Source organism: Ovis canadensis, chromosome 2 (genome assembly GCF_042477335.2).
Source record: "Ovis canadensis isolate MfBH-ARS-UI-01 breed Bighorn chromosome 2, ARS-UI_OviCan_v2, whole genome shotgun sequence".
Lineage (NCBI taxonomy): Eukaryota > Metazoa > Chordata > Mammalia > Artiodactyla > Bovidae > Ovis > Ovis canadensis.
In genome coordinates, this window is record NC_091246.1 from 103377428 (window position 1) to 103397032 (window position 19605).

Sequence of the window (19605 nt, forward strand, 5' to 3'; positions counted from 1 at the left end):
GGGTTCCATCCCTGGTTGGGCAATTAAGGTTCCATAGGCCAATGTTGTGGTCACAACAAGCAAACAAAGAAAAAGAAAATAGAAGAGAACCTATATATATATATATATTAAAAAACCTATAGAATTTTCAGAAGACTGAAAAATCAGGATTCAGGGCTTTCACGGTGGTCCAGGGGTTAAGAACCTGCCTGCCAGTGCAGGACATACGGGTTCCATTCCTGGTCGGGGAAGGTTCCACATGCCTCGGGGCAGCTAAGCCAGTGTTCCACAACTATTGATCCTGCATGTCCTAGAGTCCACGTACTGTAGCTAGAGAGTAGCCCCCGCTCGCTGCAACTAGAGAAAGCCCTCGTGCACCAACGAAGACTCAGTGCAGCCAAGAAAAAATAAAGAATAACCAAAAAAAGAGAGAAAAGTCAGGATTCACACATTTCCTGAACCCTTCTCTTGTGTCTAACAAAGTCCTATCAAGCATCTAATTCCCCTCCTAAGTCTCGGGCACCAGCAACTCTCTGGCACCGACTGGTCTCACTCTTCCCAACTCCTCCTCCACTTGCAGCCCATGCTCCACCTGGCCTTTCTAGGATTCGCTATTGCCCGCCAGGTGATTCTGTTCATTTTCTCTTCCAGGGTAGATTACAGCTACTTTCCCTTATATGATCCACAGGTTCCAGGGGAGGCTCACAACAAAACACCTGCTGACTGAACAACAAGAGATTCAGGTGTCATAGAATTTTAGGGCTGAAAGGAATCTTAGGATCTTTTTGTTCAATTTTTCTGTTTTAGAGAGGATAAGCAGAGGCCCAAAGAGTTACCTTTATAGATTAAAAAAAAAATCATTGGTTCCAGACTGTATGTTCAGCTGAATAATATACTTGGTTCCTCACTAGAAAGCCATGCAGTGCAAGCTTGCTTAGTCATGTCCGACTCTTGGAGATCCCCTGGACTGTAGTCTGCCAGGCTCCTCTATCCATGGGATTTCCCAGGCAAGAATACTGGACTGGGTTGCCATTTCCCACTCTAGGGGAATCTTCCTGACCCAGGGATCAAACCCATGTCTCTTGCATCTCCTGCAAATTTGACAATTGACAGGCAATTTGACAGGCAAATTCTTTATCACTAATGCCTGGGAAACCCTGCTAGAACCATGGTCTTTCTATTCTGACCTCCAACCTTGATCTTCCCTATTCTGACCTCAAGCCCTACGTTCTCAATGAATTGTTGCCCATGGTTTGACCTGACAGTGGGGAAAAAAAAAACCAATTAGGTCCCAGGATGACAACCTCCTTTCAAAAGGAGGTTGGGAGGACCGTTGTGGTGTCCAATGACAACAGAAGGCGTCAGAAAGAAAGGGGCACTGACTTGACGGGGTGTGGAGAGTCAGCAAGAATGTGGCAGGGGGACTTCCCTGGTGGTCTAGTGGCTGAGACTCCACACTCCCTATGTAGGGGCCCGAGTTCCATCTCTGGTCAGGGAACTGGATTCCACTTGCTGCAACTAAAAAGATTCCACACGCCACATCTGGAGATCCTGAATGCTGTAATGAAGACCCAGTGCAGCCAAATAGATAAAGAAAATAAATATTTAAAGAAATAAATAATAAATAAAGTCAGTCATTGATAATAAAATCAAATAAAGAGGGTGGGAGGTAGGGTCTTTAGAGGGCCAATGACCAAGTCTAAGCAGAGTCCAAGCAAAAGCAGTTCTTCACCAAAAGGCGATTAGAGTCAGGTAGGAACCGACAGACATGAGGGGCGAGAACAGAAACACTAGACAAACTCAGTGCTGGTTCTGACTCTACCCTTGACAAGAACTATAATTTGGAACAAATTATTTAACGGTCAGGTCCTCAGGCAGACTCAGAATCTTATAGTCTCTGGTTGGGAGCAAGTCTTCATTCCAAGGATTTGCAATCAGATTTTTGATCTTAAAAAGCTGGAAGAGGGTTGAAGGGATAAATTGGGAGTTTGGGATTAACATATACAAACTGCTATATATAAAATAAATATCCAACAAGGACCTACTTATAGTACATACACTACTCAATGCTGTGTAATCACCCATAAGGGAAAGAATCTGAAAAAGAATAGATATATATATATGTATAACTGAATCACTTTGCTGTACACTTGAAACTAACACAACGTTGTAAACCAGCCATATTTCAATTAAAATAAAAGAAGAGCCCGGAAACAGTATCACTTCAAGTGGGAAACATTAGAGAGAATCGTCTTTCCTTGCAGAATGCTGCAGTTTGTTTACATCACAGTTTACTCAGAGCCTGCTGTTAAGTCAAAATCCCATGGTTGTTATTTTAGTCTGTTGACACTGTGGTTGCATATTTCACCAAGTGACATCATTACCATGGAGGAGTAAGACGTTTGGGGGTTCCTAAATGATGACTGATGGATGGTGGTTAGATGCTTTTTCTCAGAACACCCTTTTAACTACATGTATACTGTACTACATGTGTGAACCATATTAAAAAAAAATGTTGATCACTTTCAATTAAAACACTAGATGGAAAAAAAAACCCTACACTAGACAGCAAAGAAATACATACTTATAAAACATTCCTACTCTCAAAGTTTTTACAAGGCCTGAATTATTTTGTAATCTGATGATGCTATAATTTTGGCATCTCCATTTGAATTTAATCTCTCTGCTTAAAGCCTCTTGTGAAGTTAAACTCCTATGAGGTTTATTTTAGACTGAAACAGTTTCAAATTTCTCATTTTACTACAGAATAGAAAAAAAGGCAAAATTAAAACAAAAACCAGGGACTTCCCTAGTGGTACAGTTTTTAAGACTCCATGCTTGCAATGCTGGGTGCATGGGTTCTATCCGTGGCCAGCAAACTAAAATCCCATATGCTGTGCAGTGTGGCCAAAACAAAAAAAGAGGACCTCAAAATTACGCTGATCATTGGCAAATACCCTGCTGTAGAAGTGTAGAAAAGCCCTTGAAGTTATCGTATGGACACGGTCTGCCTAGCTGTAAACTTGAGCATCTATTTTTAACCCATTTCACACAGTCAGAATGTTAGACCTGGAAGGGACCTTTGAGGTCATCTGATCCAAGCCACTCAATTTCCAAAGGCAGGTAGCAGAGATCAGAGGCATAAGAGACTCACTGAAGTCCAGCAGGAGATTATTTAGTGCAGCTGATCTGGAACCTGTGTCTTTCAATTCTCAGCATTACTGTTCTTTGCTCGCTTTTACTTTCATTTGTTTTCAAATTATTAAATATCATTGCACTGTATACGGTAAAAAATAAAAACTCTCTCTTCCAACAGACTTCCCTCCCACTCTTCTATGTCGTCCAACTTTTTAGGGGAAACCACTATTGATAGTTGGGCTTCCCTGGTGGCTCAACCGGTAAAGAACCCACCTGCCAATGCAGGAGACATAAAGAGACATGGGTTTAATCCCTGGGATGGGAAGATTCCCTGGAGGACGGCATGGCAACCCACTCTAATATTCTTGCCTGGAAAATTCCATGGACAGAGGAGCCTGGAGGGCTACAGTCTATGGAGTTGCAAATAGTTGGACAAGACTGAGCACATGTGCACACATTAACAGTTTGCTGTATACATATGCAAATTCCACGTGTGTGTCTAAGCACTGATACATTCATTCACATATATATGGGTATATACACGGGCCAAGATTTTTTTGGTATTATATTTAATTTTTATTGAATTATAATTGACATATAACATAATTTTAGTTTCAGGTGTACAACATAGTGATCTGACAGTTTTTAAAATTTTAATTATTTTTTTATTGAAGGATTTTGCTTTACAGAATTTTGTTGCTTTCTGTCAAATTTCAACATGAATCAGCCATAGGTATACATATATCCCCTCCCTTTTGAACCTCCCTCCTATCTCCCTTCCCATCCCACTCCTCTAGGTTGATACAGTGTGTCTCTGTTTGAGTTTCCTGAGCCATACAGCAAATTCACATTGCCTATCTATTTTATATATGGCAGGCTAAGATTTTTGAAAATACTTTTACTCCAAACTAGAACCTAACTAAACCAAAATAAAAATGCGGGAGGGAATAAAATGGGAGTTCTGAACCACAAAATAAATATCATTTCTAATAGAAATGTTTATTTCTCTTATCATTGCTCACCTAGAAATTAACATGAAATTTTTAAACATTTTTATTTATTTGACTGCACTGGGTCTTAGTTGTGCCATGTGGGTTCTTAGCTGCAGCATGCAAACGCTTGCAGCATGCAAACGCTTGCAGCATGTGGGATCTAGTTTCCTGAACACAGATGGAACACTGGCCCCCTGCATCGGGAGCACAGACTCTGAGCCACTGGGCCACCAGGGAATTCCCTAGAAATTTTCATAAAATTTGACAAAAGCTATTCAGGCTTCCCAGGTGGCACCAGTGTTAAAGAACTCATCTGCTGGGACTTCCTGGTGGTCCAGGGGCTAAGACTCCATGCTCCCAATGCAGGGGGCCTGGGTTTGATTTCTGGTCTGGGAACTAGTTCCCACATGCTGCAACTAAGGGTTCACATGCTTCAACAAAAATTGCAGCCAAATAAATTTAAAGAAGAAAACTCACCTTCTAATGCAGGTGATATAAAGGACACTGGGTTCGATCCGTGGGTCATAAAGATCCCTTGGAGGAGGTCATGGCAACCTACTCCAGTATTCTTGCCTGGAGAATCCCACAGACAGAGGAGCCTGGCCAGCTACAGTCCGTGAGGTCTCCAAGAGTCGGACACGACTCAGTGACTAACACACACGAAGGGTCCTCAGTGCTGTGCGCGGTGGGTAGGGTGGAATTTATCCTTGGGAGCAGTCTGTTATCGGTTTTGCTTCATAGGATTAGTTTGGTAATTTAGAAAGATCATTCTGGGACCAGAATAGAGGATGGATTAGAGACAGTGAAACCAGCTGAGGGGTTACTGCAATGTGCCAGGTGAAGGCGGGGGTGAGTGTGTGAACTGAGAACGTGGAGCTGGATGTGCACAAGTCAAAGGAGAAGAGGGGTCTGGATGAAGAGACCCAGGAGGAAGACTCAGAACCTGAAAACCAGTTGGAAACGGAGGTGAAGGTGAGCTGATAGACACTCCGCTTTCTCATCTCCTAAATCTTTTAAAAATATTTATTAATTTATTTGGCTGCCCTGGGTCTTAGTTGCAGCACACAAGGTCTTTAGTTGCAATATGTGGGACTGAATTCCCTGGCCAGTGATCAAACCTGGGCCCCAGCCTTGGGAGCAAAGAGTCTTAGCCACTGGACCACCAGGAAAGTCCCAAAGATCTTTCTTTCTAAGCAGGAACTCTGTATCTCTTGCCAACTCTGGCCATGTAACTGGGGCTCAATTAAAGTTTTCTTTTTGTTCTAAATTTATTTCAATTTTTTTCAATTGAAAATTTTGAAGAAACCTTTCATTTTTTTTTATCCTCTACACAGTCCTAAGCAATTTTTGTTCATGTTTTGATTACCAAATTTTTTTATTTTTTTATTTTTTTAATTTTAAAATCTTTAATTCTTACATGTGTTCCCAAACATGAACCCCCCTCCCACCTCCCTCCCCATAACATCTCTGTGGGTGATTACCAAATTTTTAATGCTTTTTTTTCCTTTAAAGCATGATTTCAACTAATAAAATAGTTCTTATTACTCACCCGGTCATTCAAAAGCTGATGGTTTAGGGGTGTCCAGGTACTCATCTTTGTCTGCATTTTGAGACCATCTCTGTTTTTTGGAGGTGCAAATGCCATCATGAAATAGCTGGATATTCTTTGGTAAGAAAAACTACACCTGCAGAAGAAATGAATCATACAATCTTCAGAATACTAAAAATACTAATACCATATAATCTTTTTTAGTACACTGGGGCAGGGACGAGGGGGAGAGTAACATTTACTGGTAGCATTTTATATGTCAGGCACTTAGCAGGTTTGCTCAATTAAAACCCATAACAATACGGTAAGGTGGTGGGTTTTAGGTTATTGTACAGATGAAGAAAATGAGGCTCACTGAAGTTACACGCTTTGCCCAGAGTTATACAGACAGTAGGTGGTGAAACAGGGAATCAGACCCTGGTCTGTTTAACTCTGATGATTTTCATTGGATCAAGGGGGAAAAATCAGAATCACTCTTAGCTAAGAACATACCATATTGGTCAGAGAGAAGTATTTATAAAATCACAGTGCAATCTGAACTACTCCATCTTTTGCCCCTTGTGACCTCCTTCTTCGTCTCTTAACTTTCTGACATCTAGCTAACAAGGGCTCTAGCTTGCTACCATATTTAAGAAGTAGAATGGTACAACGGACAAGGCCAAGAATTTACATATGGACAGATTTGGGTTTATTGGGGCACATACACTGGTTTCGGATGCCCAGTACTGTATATATCTGCCTTCATTTTTGTGGTCTCACGGCATGTGGGATCTTAGTTTCCCAACCAGAGATGGAACTCACATCCCTTGTACTGGAAACATTGAGTCTTAACCATGACTGTTGCTGTTCAGTCACTAAGTTTGTCCAGCTCTTTGCAACTCCATGGACTGAAGTACACCAGGCTTCCCTGTCTTTCACTATCTCCCAGAGTTTGCTCAATTCATGTCCATTGAGTTGGTGATGCCATCCAACCATCTCATCCTCTCTTGCCTCCCTTCCCCTCTTGCCCTCGATCTTTCCCAGCATCAGGGTCTTTTCCAAGAGTCATCTCTTTGCATCAGGTGGCCAAAGTAGTGGAGCTTCAGCTGCAGCATCAGTCCTTCCAATAAATATTCAGGGTTGATTTCCTTTAGGATTGACTCATTTGATCTCCTTGCGGTCCAAGGGAGTCTCAAAGGTCTTCTCCAGTACCACAATTAAAAAGCATCAATTCTTTAACGCTCAACCTGCTTTATGATCCAATTCTAACCATTGGACAGCCAGGGAAGTCCCTATGTTTGCCTTCATTGGATTAAAGCACTCTAATTTCCACGAGGGATTATTTTTCCCTCAGTGTTTAGGGTCTGCTGTGTTGGTTAATCAAGGTGGCCTCCCCTTGCCCAGTCATGAGACTAAGCTAGGCCAGGTAACTGATGCTGGCTTATCCTTGCTTTATAGCCAAGGTGATCATTCAAAGTACCGTAGATGCTCTGAGTAGTAGCCTGTTAAACTGTTCTTAGACTCTTCGTATAGGGGCTTCCTAGGTGGCGCTAGTGGTAAAGAACCTGCCTGCCAATGCTGGAGACCTAAGATGCAGGTTTGATCCCTGGGTCGGGAAGATCCCCTGGAGGAGGCCATGGCAGCCCACTCCAGTATTCCTGCCTGGAGAATCCCTGGGACAGAGGACCCTGGCGGGCTATGGTCCACAGGGTCACAAAGAATCAGACACGACTGAAGCAACTTGGCACAGCACGCATGTCCTTTTTCATCCATTTTGTGTGCCACCTGATAGCCTTGCAATAAATTTCACCTACATTAGCTAGAAGACTCTTCTTGTAGGGGCTTCCCTGGTGGCTCAGATGGTAAGGAATCTGCCTGCAATGCAGGAGACCTGGATTCGATCGCTGGGTTGGGAAGATTCCCTGGAGGAGGGCAAGGCAACCCACTCCAGTATTCTTGCCTGGAGAATCCCCATGGACAGAGGAGCCTGGTGGGCTACAAAGAGTCGGACACAACTGAGCGACTAAGCACACAACGTGCACACATTAGCTAGAATCTATTTATACTGTTTGCAACCAAAACTTTTTACATTACACAGCTTGGATCCTGGCTCTAAAACTTATTAGCTTTGTAACTTTTTGCAAATAGTCACTCAGTCGTGTCTGACTCTGCAACTCCATGGACTGCAGAGATGGCCAGGCTTCCCTGTCCTTTACCATCTCCTGGAGGTTACTCAAACTCATGTCCATTGAGTCAGTGATGGCATCCAACTATCTCATCTTCTGTCATCCCTTTCTCCTCCTGCCTTCAATCTTTCCCAACATCAGGGTCTTTTCTAATGCGTCGGCTCTTTGCATCAAGTGGCCAAAGGATTGGAGCTTCAGCTTCAGCATCGGTCCTTCCAATGAATATTAAGGACTGATTTCCTTTAGGATTGACTTGGACAGGTACACAATGCTATATTTAAAATGGATAACCAACAAGGACCCACGATATAGCACAGGGAACTGTGCTCAATGGCAGCCTGGCTGGGAGGTGAGTCTGAGGGAGAACGGATACATGTATATGTATGGGTGAGACCCTTCACTCTTCATGTGAAATGACCACAACACTGTTAATTGGTTATACTCCAATACAAAATTAAAAGTTAAAAAAAAATAGCATTACCACAGACTTTCTTAGAACTTCCTGTTATTTACAGAATTCTTCAAAGCCTGTCCTTGAAGGGGGCCCAACAAAATATTTTAAGGTGAAAAATATTTAAAGCAGACTAATGGCATTTTCAGTATATATCCTCAGTGTTTCTGTTTGCTTGTGCCCTCTTCCTCTCTGAAGGTATGTTTCATATCCAAAGCAGTGGTGCTGAGTTAGGGACTGCACAGGATTTGCCTGACGACCCAGGGCTCCAAAAATTATAGCAGCAAATACAAGACAACTTTTAAAAAATATTTATTTTTATTTATCTGGCTGAGCCAGGTCTTCGTTAGGGCATGTGGGATCTAGTTCCCTGACCAGGGATAGAACCCAGGTCCCCTGGACCACCAGAGAATTCACTTGGACAATTTTTTGATCCCACATGCCACAATTAAGACCTGGCGCAGCCAAATAAATAAATAAAAATAAATATTTTTTTAAATTAAAAAACCATTAGTTTTTGACTTACAGAGGATTCCCCCAGATTCTAGATCTGAAATTCTGTGACTCTCTCTTGACATGTAATATTCCCTCTCAGGTTTAAATCAGAGCTGAAGATAAAGTCAATGTTTTAAAACCTCAGGGTTTTAAACCATAGATAATATTTCCTGCAGTTGCCTGCTGATACCACTCCACTGGAATAAGGGGGAATTGAGGAGGTTCAGTGGAGAAGGCAATGGCACCTCACTCCAGTACTCTTGCCTGGAAAATCCCATGGATGGAGGAGCTGGAGTCCACGGGGTTGCTGCAGGTTGGATATGACTGAGCGACTTCACTTTCACTTTTCACTTTCATGCATTGGAGAAGGAAATGGCAACCCACTCCAGTGTTCTTGCCTGGAGAACCCCAGGGATGGGGAAGCCTGGTGGGCTGCCGTTTATGGGGTCGCACAGAGTCGGACACGACTGAAGTGACTTAGCAGCAAGGAGGTTCAGATGAGCCCTCACATTCTTAGCTCCTAACAGCTAAGTTGCAAAGGTGTAAGAAATTATTTCATTACAGTATTACTAATCGGCTGCTATAGAAATACACATGAGCAGGTGAATACACAAAGCACGGTCAGTGGGTCTAGATCTGCACAGTTAAACATCACATATTTCCTTTTTTATTGCTATTTATGCATGTTTGATCTTTCTGCTATTTAAACTGATTGAAGTTTTGTGTTTTTACTTTTTAAAATTTTATTTATTTGTTTAGGTGAGCCACTCGGCTTGCAGAATCTTAGTTCCCCAACCAGGGATTGACCCTGGCCTTCGGCAATGAATGTACAGAGTCCTAACCACTGGACGGCCAGGGAATTCCTTAAACCAGTTGTTTTTAATCTTTTATTTATTTTTATTCAGGGCCATAAAACTCTTTCAGGATATGATGAAAACTATGAATCTTCTCCCTAGAAAAATGCATATTAGCATTACATTTTGCTTACACCAGGTTAAAAACTTCTGTTGTAAGCTGCTACTGCTGCTGCTAAGTCGCTTCAGTCGTGTCCGATTCTGTGTGACCCCATAGATGGCAACCCACCAGGCTCCTCCATCCCTGGGATTCTCCAGGCAAGAATGCTGGAGAGGGTTGCCATGTCCTTCTCCAATGCATGAAAGTGAAAAGTGAAAGTGAAGTCACTGAGTCGTGTCCAACACTCAGCAACCCCATGGACTGCAGCCTTCCAGGCTCCTCCGTCCATGGGATTTTCCAGGCAAGAGTACTGGAGTGGGGTGCCATTGCCTTCTCCGGAGCTTTGGGGTTAGACTCAGGATAATCGGTTTTTTATTTGGCGTTTACAGAGCAGAACAGGGTTGCGTTTCTCCACTAACACACAGCTCACCCATTGTACACTGCAGTATCATCAGAGGAGGAAATAAGAGATTACCAGGAAATGATCAGGAAATAGGGTACGGTTAGATTTAAATATGAATTCATCTTATATTCAACTAGGTGGAAACAAAGAGAAACTATAAGACAATGCAAAGAGCTAGTGCTTTGATAGGCATAGAAATAATTATTTGTTGGTTATTAATTTCACATATATGATGCACCTGGTAATTTAACTGATAACACAGAGCAAAATGTAATTCCCGGGGCCACTGCCAAGGCTCGTGAAGAAGCCCAGGAGGACCTGAGAGAAGCGCTCTCAAAAGAGTCCCCATCTTTCTCATGCAGTGATCACTGCTCTCACCTCTTCAAGGCTTTCTCTTCAGGTCTTCCTCCTCAAGCCTCTAGCGCTGGTGTTGCCATAGCTCCTGTTTCTGTGACTCCGTCTAGCACCCCCCCTTCCAGTAGTCCAATCACTACCTATAAATCTTTCCGCTGGCATCCGGGGTCTCTTAGGCAACAATGTGTGGTCTCTTGATTGGCCGGGAGATCCTAGAGGGCTGGTTCCAAAATTGGGCACACGGACAAAATGGAAAAGTGGGAGCGCCCAGAGGGTGGGAAAGGCTGCCATCTCTCAATATAATGCTAGGACGAAGATGCAGTCAATCCTGAAACAAACAGCATTAAATGCCCCCATTCAAGCCATAAGTGTGTTCCAAATCAGGCCAACCTACTGAGCATGCCCAGTTACATCGTTCTGGTCACTCCAGGGTAAACTCCGTTTCTCCGGGTTTTAAGAGTGGCCAACAGGTAAAAAAAGGTTTCAGGAAAAACAATTCTGGAGAGGTTCAATGAAAGAATAGCACCTGCACACAGGAAGTGGAAGAACGTGGGAAAATTGCCCAACACACAAACTCAGCAATGGTTCAACATGATTTTTAATTTATTGGATTAAGGAATTCAGGCCGACCAACAGATACACCAGGGAACCAGCAGATGGCATGCCTGAATAAGGATAACTTCAAATTTGGGAAATTTTACGATCCGGTCTAATTTAATTAATTAAATTTATGGAGCATCTACCATGTAATGAGAGGCAGAGTGAGAATGCAAGAATAAAAAAAGAAATCTAATGAGGAGGATTTGAAAATGCAATGTAGAAATAACTACTGTGATATAACTATAAACTAATGCTGGAGAAAAACAACATTTCAGAAGGGACCTCTGGGAAGTGTAAAACAGTTCTTATGGGCAGCAGCTAACCAAATTTAAAAAAAGAAGACTTTTCTCATTATCTCATGTTTCCTAAAATAAATAAAAATGTACTCTCTTCCAAGGTAAATAAATGTAAACCCTATGTTTATATTGTCTCATTGTTTTGAAATAGTCAGCATTCGTATATCTCCCATTTAAAAAGAAAATGAAAAGTAAAGCTCACAGAGGTTGCTGCTTTCTTTTGAGTTGACAAAGGATCATTAAGTGGCCAAATTGAAATTAGAACTTATGTTGTCTGAATTCCAGCCTAGTGGTTTTATGTATGGTTGTATGTTTCATGATCAGGTTGTATGTGAGACGAATAAAGACTTCTGCAGGGGTGGAGGCCTGGGGAAGGTAAGTAGATGCAATACTAAATTACCATGTATGACCAGTTAAACATTGATGGTTTCAAAACGGGTTCATCCAGAAAGAGACCAGTTTTAACAACTCGCTGGGAGAGTGTTGGGTCTCGGTGAAGTTCCTGCTCATTAAAGACTTTCTATTGGTGGTTGTAACATTGAATGAAAGAAAGATGGGATTAAAGAGCACCTGACACTTTATCCCTGTTAGATCTGAATATTTTTATCCCTGAAAATAAGGTCCCTTTCATTGATCCTCTCAACTAGCATCCTCTGGACCTCTCCTTGTTCAGCCCTTCACAGTGAGCACACTGGCTCAGTGTACTTGAAAACTTAACATTGCTTTTATCTAAAATTTTAAAAAATTCCTTTTAAAAATATTTACTTATTTGGCTGCACTGGATCTTAGTTGCAGCACACAAGATCTTGGATCTTTAGTTGCATATATGGGACCTAGTTCCCAGTTGTTCTTCAGTCGCTAAGTCGTGTTTTACTCTGCAACCCCATCAACTGCAGCACGCCAGGCTTCCCTGTCTTTCACTAGTTCCCAGACCAGGGATTAAACCTAGGTCCTCTGCATTAGGAGGGTGGAATCTTAGTTACTGGACCACCAGGGCAGTCCCTCAACATTATTTTTAAAGGAAACATTTCAACCATAAAGAAAAGTTTACAGACTTGCCAAAGAAACACCCTTTTCTCCCTGCAGAGATTTTTTAAAATGTTAACATTTTGCATCCTGTGTGTGGTTAACAGTTGAAGCCTCTTGTACATGCTGCCCAGATCTCATTTTCCACCCTGCCTGCCTAGAGGCATCCACTGTCATGAAATTAGTGTGCTGCCCACTTGTCTACTTTGTATGCTTATTATATATACATGTTTGGCCTCATACAGTGTGACTGTTTTAAAGAGCTATCATAATTTACATCTTTGCAGTTCACTTCTTTCAGTCAGTGGTCTGAGATGTGATCGTGTTGATACATTCAGTGATAATTTCTACACCATTCCCACCTCCCACTAGGAGCCAAGATATGTTCTATGCCTGACAGTTTTCACAAGACCATGTGTAAATTGCATAAAAATGTGACAGCAGCACATCTCTAGAGGATATGAAGGTACAAGGGACCTAGAAGTACCTGAAGCAGGTCCACAATGATTTTCATAAACGCTCTTAGATGCTCACTCACCTTCAGGAGAGTCAGTGTTGGCTCCATAGGATACAATGACTTGATAATAACCAGCTTAAGGATCAACATTACTTTTTTTGTTTGTTTGTTTCAATTGTTTATTAACCAGAACACAAAAATAATCCTGGTAGATACCTTAGTTCATCCTTCTAATAAGCCTGTTGATCTGGTCTTCCCTGTTGCCAGCATCTCCATCCACCTCGTGGAGAAGACAATTTAAAGGGCCACAGGAAGTTGTTTGCTTCTTTGAAACGTTTTCCAACGGTATAGATCTCATGAATCAGATCCTCCATGCAGATGATTCCGTATTTCCCAAGAGATCGAGCAATCAATGCATTGTCTGTCAGGGCAATTCGCTTTTTGTTGATTTTGCCATAACCACGCTTGTAGATCAATTCATTTACAGACTTCAGATTTGGGTATCCCCATGCAATGTATGGCTCCACAATTCTCAGCATATTAATTGATGCCTTGTTGAGCTTCACAAAGGTGCCGTTGAAGATCTGCCGGAGGCGAAGGAGCTGCAGCACCTTTCGAACCTTTGGGCTCACACCGTTGATACCTCTGATCCTGATGACAAACGCCAATTTGGGTTCCGCGGGTACATAGAAGTTGCCGGCTTTTCGTGCCATCCTAGCCATTCGAATTTCAGTTCTGTACATCTGCCTGTATTCCTTGTGGTAATGCTTAGCTTTTTCATAGATAAGCTTCCTCCTTGCCTTTCGAAGCATCTTTTGGGCAAACTTCTTTCTCAGTCGCTTGATCTTAAGCTCTGCGAAATTCTTCCGCTTTTTCTTAAGGGTTTCTGGCACAGCAGGAACCTTCTTTTTCTTCTCTTCTGCACCCTCCATGGTTCCAGCCGGGAAAGAGCAACATTACTTTTTTTTAAACAAGTAGTACTGCATTAGTATTTATTAATGAAATTGAAAATGTCCATTTCATATCTCTTTTACGATGCATTTCCCATAGTTCATCTTCTGATGTTAAACTGTATTTATGACTGTCTAAGCTCAGTATTTATTATCATTTAACTAAAGAGCCTCTTGATGAAAGTGAAAGAGGAGAGTGAAAAAGTTGGCTTAAAGCTCAACATTCAGAAAACTAAGATCGTGGCATCCGGTCCCATCACTTCATGGGAAATTGATGGGGAAACAGTGGAAACAGTGGCTTACTTTATTTTCTGGGCTCCAAAATCACCGCAGATGGTGACTGCAGCCAGGAAATTAAGACACTTACTCCTTGGAAGGAAAGTTATGACCAACCTAGACAGCATATTATAAATCAGAGACATTACTTTGCTAACAAAGGTCCATCTAGTCAAGGCTATGGTTTTTCCAGCGGTCATGTATGGCCGTGAAGAGTTGGACTATAAAGAAAGCTGAGCGCCGAAAAATTGATGCTTTTGAACTGTGGTGTTGGAGAAGACTCTTGAGAGTCCCTTGGACTGCAAAGAGATCCAACCAGACCATCCTAAAGGAGATCAATCCTGGGTGTTCATTGGAAGGACTGATGTTGAAGCTGAAACTCCAATACTTTGGCCACCTGATGCGAAGAGCTGACTCATGTGAAGAGATCCTGATGCTGGGAAAGATTGAGAGCAGGAGAAGGGGACGACAGAGGATGAGATGGTTGGATGGCATCAGACTCAGTAGACACGGGTTTCGGTAAACTCTGGCAGTTGGCAATGGATAGGGAGGCCTGGAGTGCTGCGGTTCATGGGGTCGCAAAGAGTCGGACACAACTAAGCGACTGAACTGACCTGAACTGAGGGAGCACCTTTGAAAAAGATTGTTTCGCTGGTGGTCAAACAGTAAAGAATCTGCCTGCAATGCAAGAGACCTGGGTTCCATCCCTGGGTCGGGAAGATCCTCTGGAGAAGGGAATGGCAATCCACTCCAGTATTCTTGCCTGGAGAAGTTCATGGACAGAGGAGCTTGGTGGGCTATAGTCCATTGGATCCCAAAAAGATAGGACAGAGGGACTAACACTTCCACTTTTCTTTGTATAAAATAGTTGCCTATAATTAAAGATGCCACAGAGATGTGTCCCAAGGGTTTGGACAAACCACAGATTATATAGCTGTTTTTGGTCAGTCTCCTAACATGGGGTGGCAAAGATTCAGACAGAAAATTGTACTCAAATACACCATCTTAACCAAGTGTATAGTTGAATAATGTTAAATACAGTCATACTATTCTACAAGATCAAAATATTTCTTTAAGTCCTTTGTGCTACCAGAGAACAAAATGATGCCTGTGAAGTCTAGGTTGAAAAGGGAGGAAAAGGAAGAGAAAGCAAGGTAGGTAAAATGATGGAGGCAGAGGTAACAGCTTTGGCTTGGAATGAGTGAATCCAGACTCAGCCCTTAAAACGCTGCCTGGCTTTGGGTAAGTCTTTTTAACCTTTCGGGGCCGTTCTTTTCCGCGTCTGAATAATGAGAGGTTAGGTTTAGATGATTTCTAAGGAATCTTTTAAGTTCTGAAATAGCTTATGTAGAAAAAGATAAAATAAAATCACTTATGAAGAAAAAGAGAGAAGAAACATTTCCCAAAGAACAGAAGATGGGGACTGCCGCCAATAACCTCATGCCCCACCTGCTCGCTAAAGTGGGTGTTGATAAAGAGAGTATCTGCTCTGCTGCTTCAGCCTGGAGCTCTGCAATGTGAAAGCTGACTACCTCCATCTGCACCCAGTACCACCCTCAGCACCCGCCTCTTAACCAATTCCAATCCCCAGGTCCCCAGGGGACACGCTGGTTCTCGAAACAGGTTTTGGTGGTCTCGCAATAATAGCGTTCCAGGCTTGAGTGATGAGAGTCGCTGCACTGTCTCAGCAGGGAAGGGAGGGAGAGCTTTGCAAAGGGGACTGAGGGCATTTAAGAAAACCTTCCAGAGCTTGGAACGACTCCGTGGGGGCAGGACAGGGCCAGGCATCAGCCTCTGCGCGAGGTAAAGAACAACGAAAGCCGCGGACGCGTACCCAAAAGCTGCGCTCAAAATGGGAGCGCTCGGCCGAGCGTGCCAGCGCGCCTGCGCCGTACGTGCGCGCGCATGGCCCCCCGCCCCCGCCGGGCCGCGCGCCCGGGCGATCGCGAAAGCTCGCGGTCGCTCCGAGGCGCCCGCCGGCCGTCCTCGCTGGCTCCGTTTACCTGAGGGACCCGCGGCCGCCCCCGGCCGGCGCCGCAGCCCCCCGGGAGCTGGGCCCCGAGGTGTGAGGTGAGCCCCGCGTCGTGCAGGCCCCTTCCCGTCCGGCTCAGCGGGAAAAGGACTCGGGAGTGGGGACTGAGGAGGTGCCGCCGCGGCTGCCCGCTCCTCGGTCTAACCCTGTGCCGAAGAGCCACCAGCAGCCGCGGCACCTCCTCCTCAGGGATCGTTATTCTCGTCGCCGCCAAAACAAAAGCCTTGGGCGCCGCGCTGTGGAGGGGTGTCTCGGGGCTTTCTCGGGGTGGGCGGCGGGCCGGCGGGGCGCGGGGGAGCCCGAGTTTGGGGCTGGGGGCTGAGGCGGACCGATGCGCGCGGACTGGATTAACCCTCTCGGTCCCGAGCCCGCGCCGAGCAACCTGTTCGAGTGTGGCCCGCGCTCCCTCCGCGCCGCCCCCGGCCCAGCCCGGGGGCTAGGTCGGCGCCGCGGGGGCGGGTGGCGCTCCCGGGCCGCTGGGGGCTGTGGGTGGAGGACGCGGCCGCTGGCGGGGAGGACAATGCACCGAGGGCTGGGCGCGGGGGCGCCGGGGGCCGCCGGGACCCGCCTTGGGGCATCCCGGGGCCCGGGCGGCGTCGCAGCATCTGGACTGCCTCCTGTTTCTACTTCTGAAAGTTGTCCCCTCTCCTCCCTCCCGTCAGTTTTGCAGAGTCTGCATATTCCTCCTCGAGGCTTCCCCCTCTGTCCCCTTGGACGCTCCGTGTGTTTGCCCTGGGGTACCGCGGGGAGGTTCATCCATAGCGTCTGAAATAAGGTGCTGTTAAACATTTCAAGACATTTTAGCATCTTCCTAGAGGCGTTTTCACAGTTAGGTGCCTTCCTCAATAAGAGAATAAAGGGTGTTCTTTCTTTCTTTTTTAAAAGAACAAAAGCATATGCCACTAATTTAGGCAGAGGGTCAACTTGAAGTTGCAAAATATCTAGGAAGGAGGACAAAAGGTCTGGTTTTTGGCCCAGAATAAATGAAATTTTGAATTTTGGTTCCCTTCTGAATGTAGGTAGACAGAGCAGCCTAGCAGACCAGCAGCTATAGAAATAAATGACTGCTCTATAAGGTTGGTCAAACAAGATCTTATTTTATAGTAGTTTGGCGAGACCTGTAATGTTAATTTACGGCAATTGGGTTACTTGGCAAAGCCAATACCGCAGGAGCAAGTAAACAAAGACTTGACAAGGGGGATGTTACCTCCCTCTTGAGCCTTCTTTTAGCCTTTAGTGGTGTGCTGACAGGCAAAGGGATAGATAAACCCGTAGTTCTGTTATTAAGAACCATTTTCTCCTCAAGATAATGCTTTCCATCCGTACTTTTAAGCAAATCAATATCTTCTTTTTCCTCCAGAAGAAGAAAAAAAGTGTTTGTTTGAAGTACCAAACCACAACATAGAGGTAATAAGATAGGAAAGTGATGTAAAAGCTTAAGTGGGCAGGCTTGCAAGGGTAGAGCTGAAAATAAAAGATAATTGAGTTGCAATTCTTCTTACAGTGTTGCCTTTTATTTAGTGAAATAACAGGTTCCTCCTCTACCCCCTCCCCCCCAAGTGCTTTGAAACTGTCAAGAAAATAAGGTAATTAGTAAAGCCTACCGTCCTGCCTTCTCTTTCCTCCTCCTCCGTTTTTTCCCCCCCTCATCCACTAATATTCCCTGCCTCTGCATCTCTCCTAAATCTACCAGTGCCCTATTAATAGAAGAAGAAAGGACTATAGGTTCTTTCATTCCTTTTTTTCGTCTTAGGTACTGTATTCCTCTGAGCTTTATTTTGTGCTTTGAACATTTAGGTGGATTTTTCTAGAGAGATCCCCAGCCATAATTGAGATATTTGAAATAGGGAGGCTTGAGGTGAAGATAATAGTACAGTGCACATTCTTTCTTTGTATAGCACAATGTTGTGAGAGCGTCATCATTGGGCGAAGAGAGGGGGTTTTAAAGTCATGGTAAGTCCTCTGTTGCCCACTTGACAGGAAAAAAAATCTCTTTCCCCAACGTAAATTTCGTATGTGTTAGTAAAACTGTGAGATTTCATATTGAAAACTTATTCAGAGCATGTTAGTTTGTTAGACTACTCTTGACTTTATTTTCTTCAGGAGACATGTGATAGGAAACAGTTCTTACTGCATCTTTACCTTCTTTCACAGGGAAGAGCAGTGTTGGCCTCAAGTGTTTTTTAACCCCTGAATCTCTAGAGTTAGAGACGTTTAAAGCTGCAGCTGCCCACAAAAAGAGCAGTAGTGCAAATGAAAAGCAAGACTTTGAAATATGTATGAGAGGAATTGTTCAGTATAGATTTGGGAGAAGAAAGGTCACTGCGTCCTGAGGAAAGAAGTGAAGGTTTTTAATAGTGGCATTTCCAGGTTAGGAATGAATGTTTGAAGAGTAACAACTCCCCTTTGACTAGAAAGCAGTTTTAACTGACTGTTGCATCAGAAATGGTGAATCTACCTTTGAGTTACAATTTGTTGTGCTGAGAACTAGCAACAGTTTTGGTGCATCCAAGGAATGCGCTGTGAATGAAGTTTAAGAAAAAACAACTAGGCTAGTAGGCCTAAAAAAAAATGCTGGTCCCAAAGTTTATCTCATTAAACTAATTTTGTAGTCAAAACATGCAGCCATGCTAAAGGGGGAAAAAAAATCAGGAGCTTGATATTAGAGCATTTTCTGAACACATTTTAATGGGAAAGGGAAACCAGGCTGGAATTTCAACCTGATTTTTTTTAAGTCCAGACTCTGGCCATCTTTAACTTTCCAATTTTGTTTTTAGTTTTAAAAGATCTGCTTCTGCTTTCTCTAGTCTTAAAAGTAATGTATAATTTGTTGGATGGACTGGATTTTGATGCCTACTATTCATTTTAATTTTGAACTTTGTTTTTCCTGTTTTTTTTTTTAAGCCCCATCACTCAGCACACTGGAAGATTAGATTATCTTTTGTAATCAGTAGATGACTAGACGGACTTTAAAAATTAGATAAAGTAACAAAGTGATATACCTTGAGATTAGTAAGAATCTGGGCCCTATGGATTAAATATGGAGCTACATAAACTTTAGCAACCAGAAAACAGTATCCTGAAAATGAATTTATTTTTTAAATAAGATATGGAAAACAAAAGGCCAAAACCCATATCAGTTTTAGGAAAAGGAATCTAGCACTTTAAGCAGTGATATGCTTTCAGTGTGTACTTTGCTCTCTAACAAGATGATAATTTCCTTGAGAGAAGAAGCTTCAGAGGTAGTGATGGCTAATCCTTATAATGCAGTCTTGGAAAACTCTGAAAGAAGACAAAAGAATATCCTCCTGTTCCCACTGTAGCCAGTGTGTTTGAGGCAACCTTTAATTTCTGAATTGGAAAAGCAAAATGTTAGGTACATTTATAGTGCATCAAGATAAGTAAATCTAAGCTGAGAAAGATGAAAGGAATCGCTTTCTATACAGAAGGTGTGAATTGGAATAAAATTGCTAGCATCTTTTGTTGCA

The 19605-nt window shown here is 43.3% G+C and overlaps 2 protein-coding genes and 1 pseudogene across 2 annotated transcripts in view; 1 reads left to right on the forward strand and 2 right to left on the reverse strand.

The window, feature by feature from the left end:
* The window catches only part of FBXO16 (F-box protein 16), a 90999-nt gene extending 80349 nt beyond the window's left edge, over positions 1-10650 (reverse strand). Inside the window, exons 1-2 of the mRNA XM_069576701.1 lie at positions 10505-10650; positions 5659-5794 (exon numbers count right to left, since the gene is read on the reverse strand). Coding sequence (XP_069432802.1) covers positions 5659-5757 — 99 coding nt within the window. The 5' untranslated portion in view covers positions 5758-5794; positions 10505-10650. The remainder of the gene's footprint in view (positions 1-5658; positions 5795-10504) is intronic.
* Positions 10651-13032: 2382 nt separating this feature from the next.
* On the reverse strand, positions 13033-13807 carry LOC138434632 (large ribosomal subunit protein uL30 pseudogene; annotated as a pseudogene).
* A 2193-nt stretch (positions 13808-16000) lies between these two features.
* The window catches only part of FZD3 (frizzled class receptor 3), a 94327-nt gene continuing 90722 nt past the window's right edge, over positions 16001-19605 (forward strand). Inside the window, exon 1 of the mRNA XM_069576702.1 lies at positions 16001-16155. The gene's annotated coding sequence lies outside the window, so the exon portion shown is untranslated. The remainder of the gene's footprint in view (positions 16156-19605) is intronic.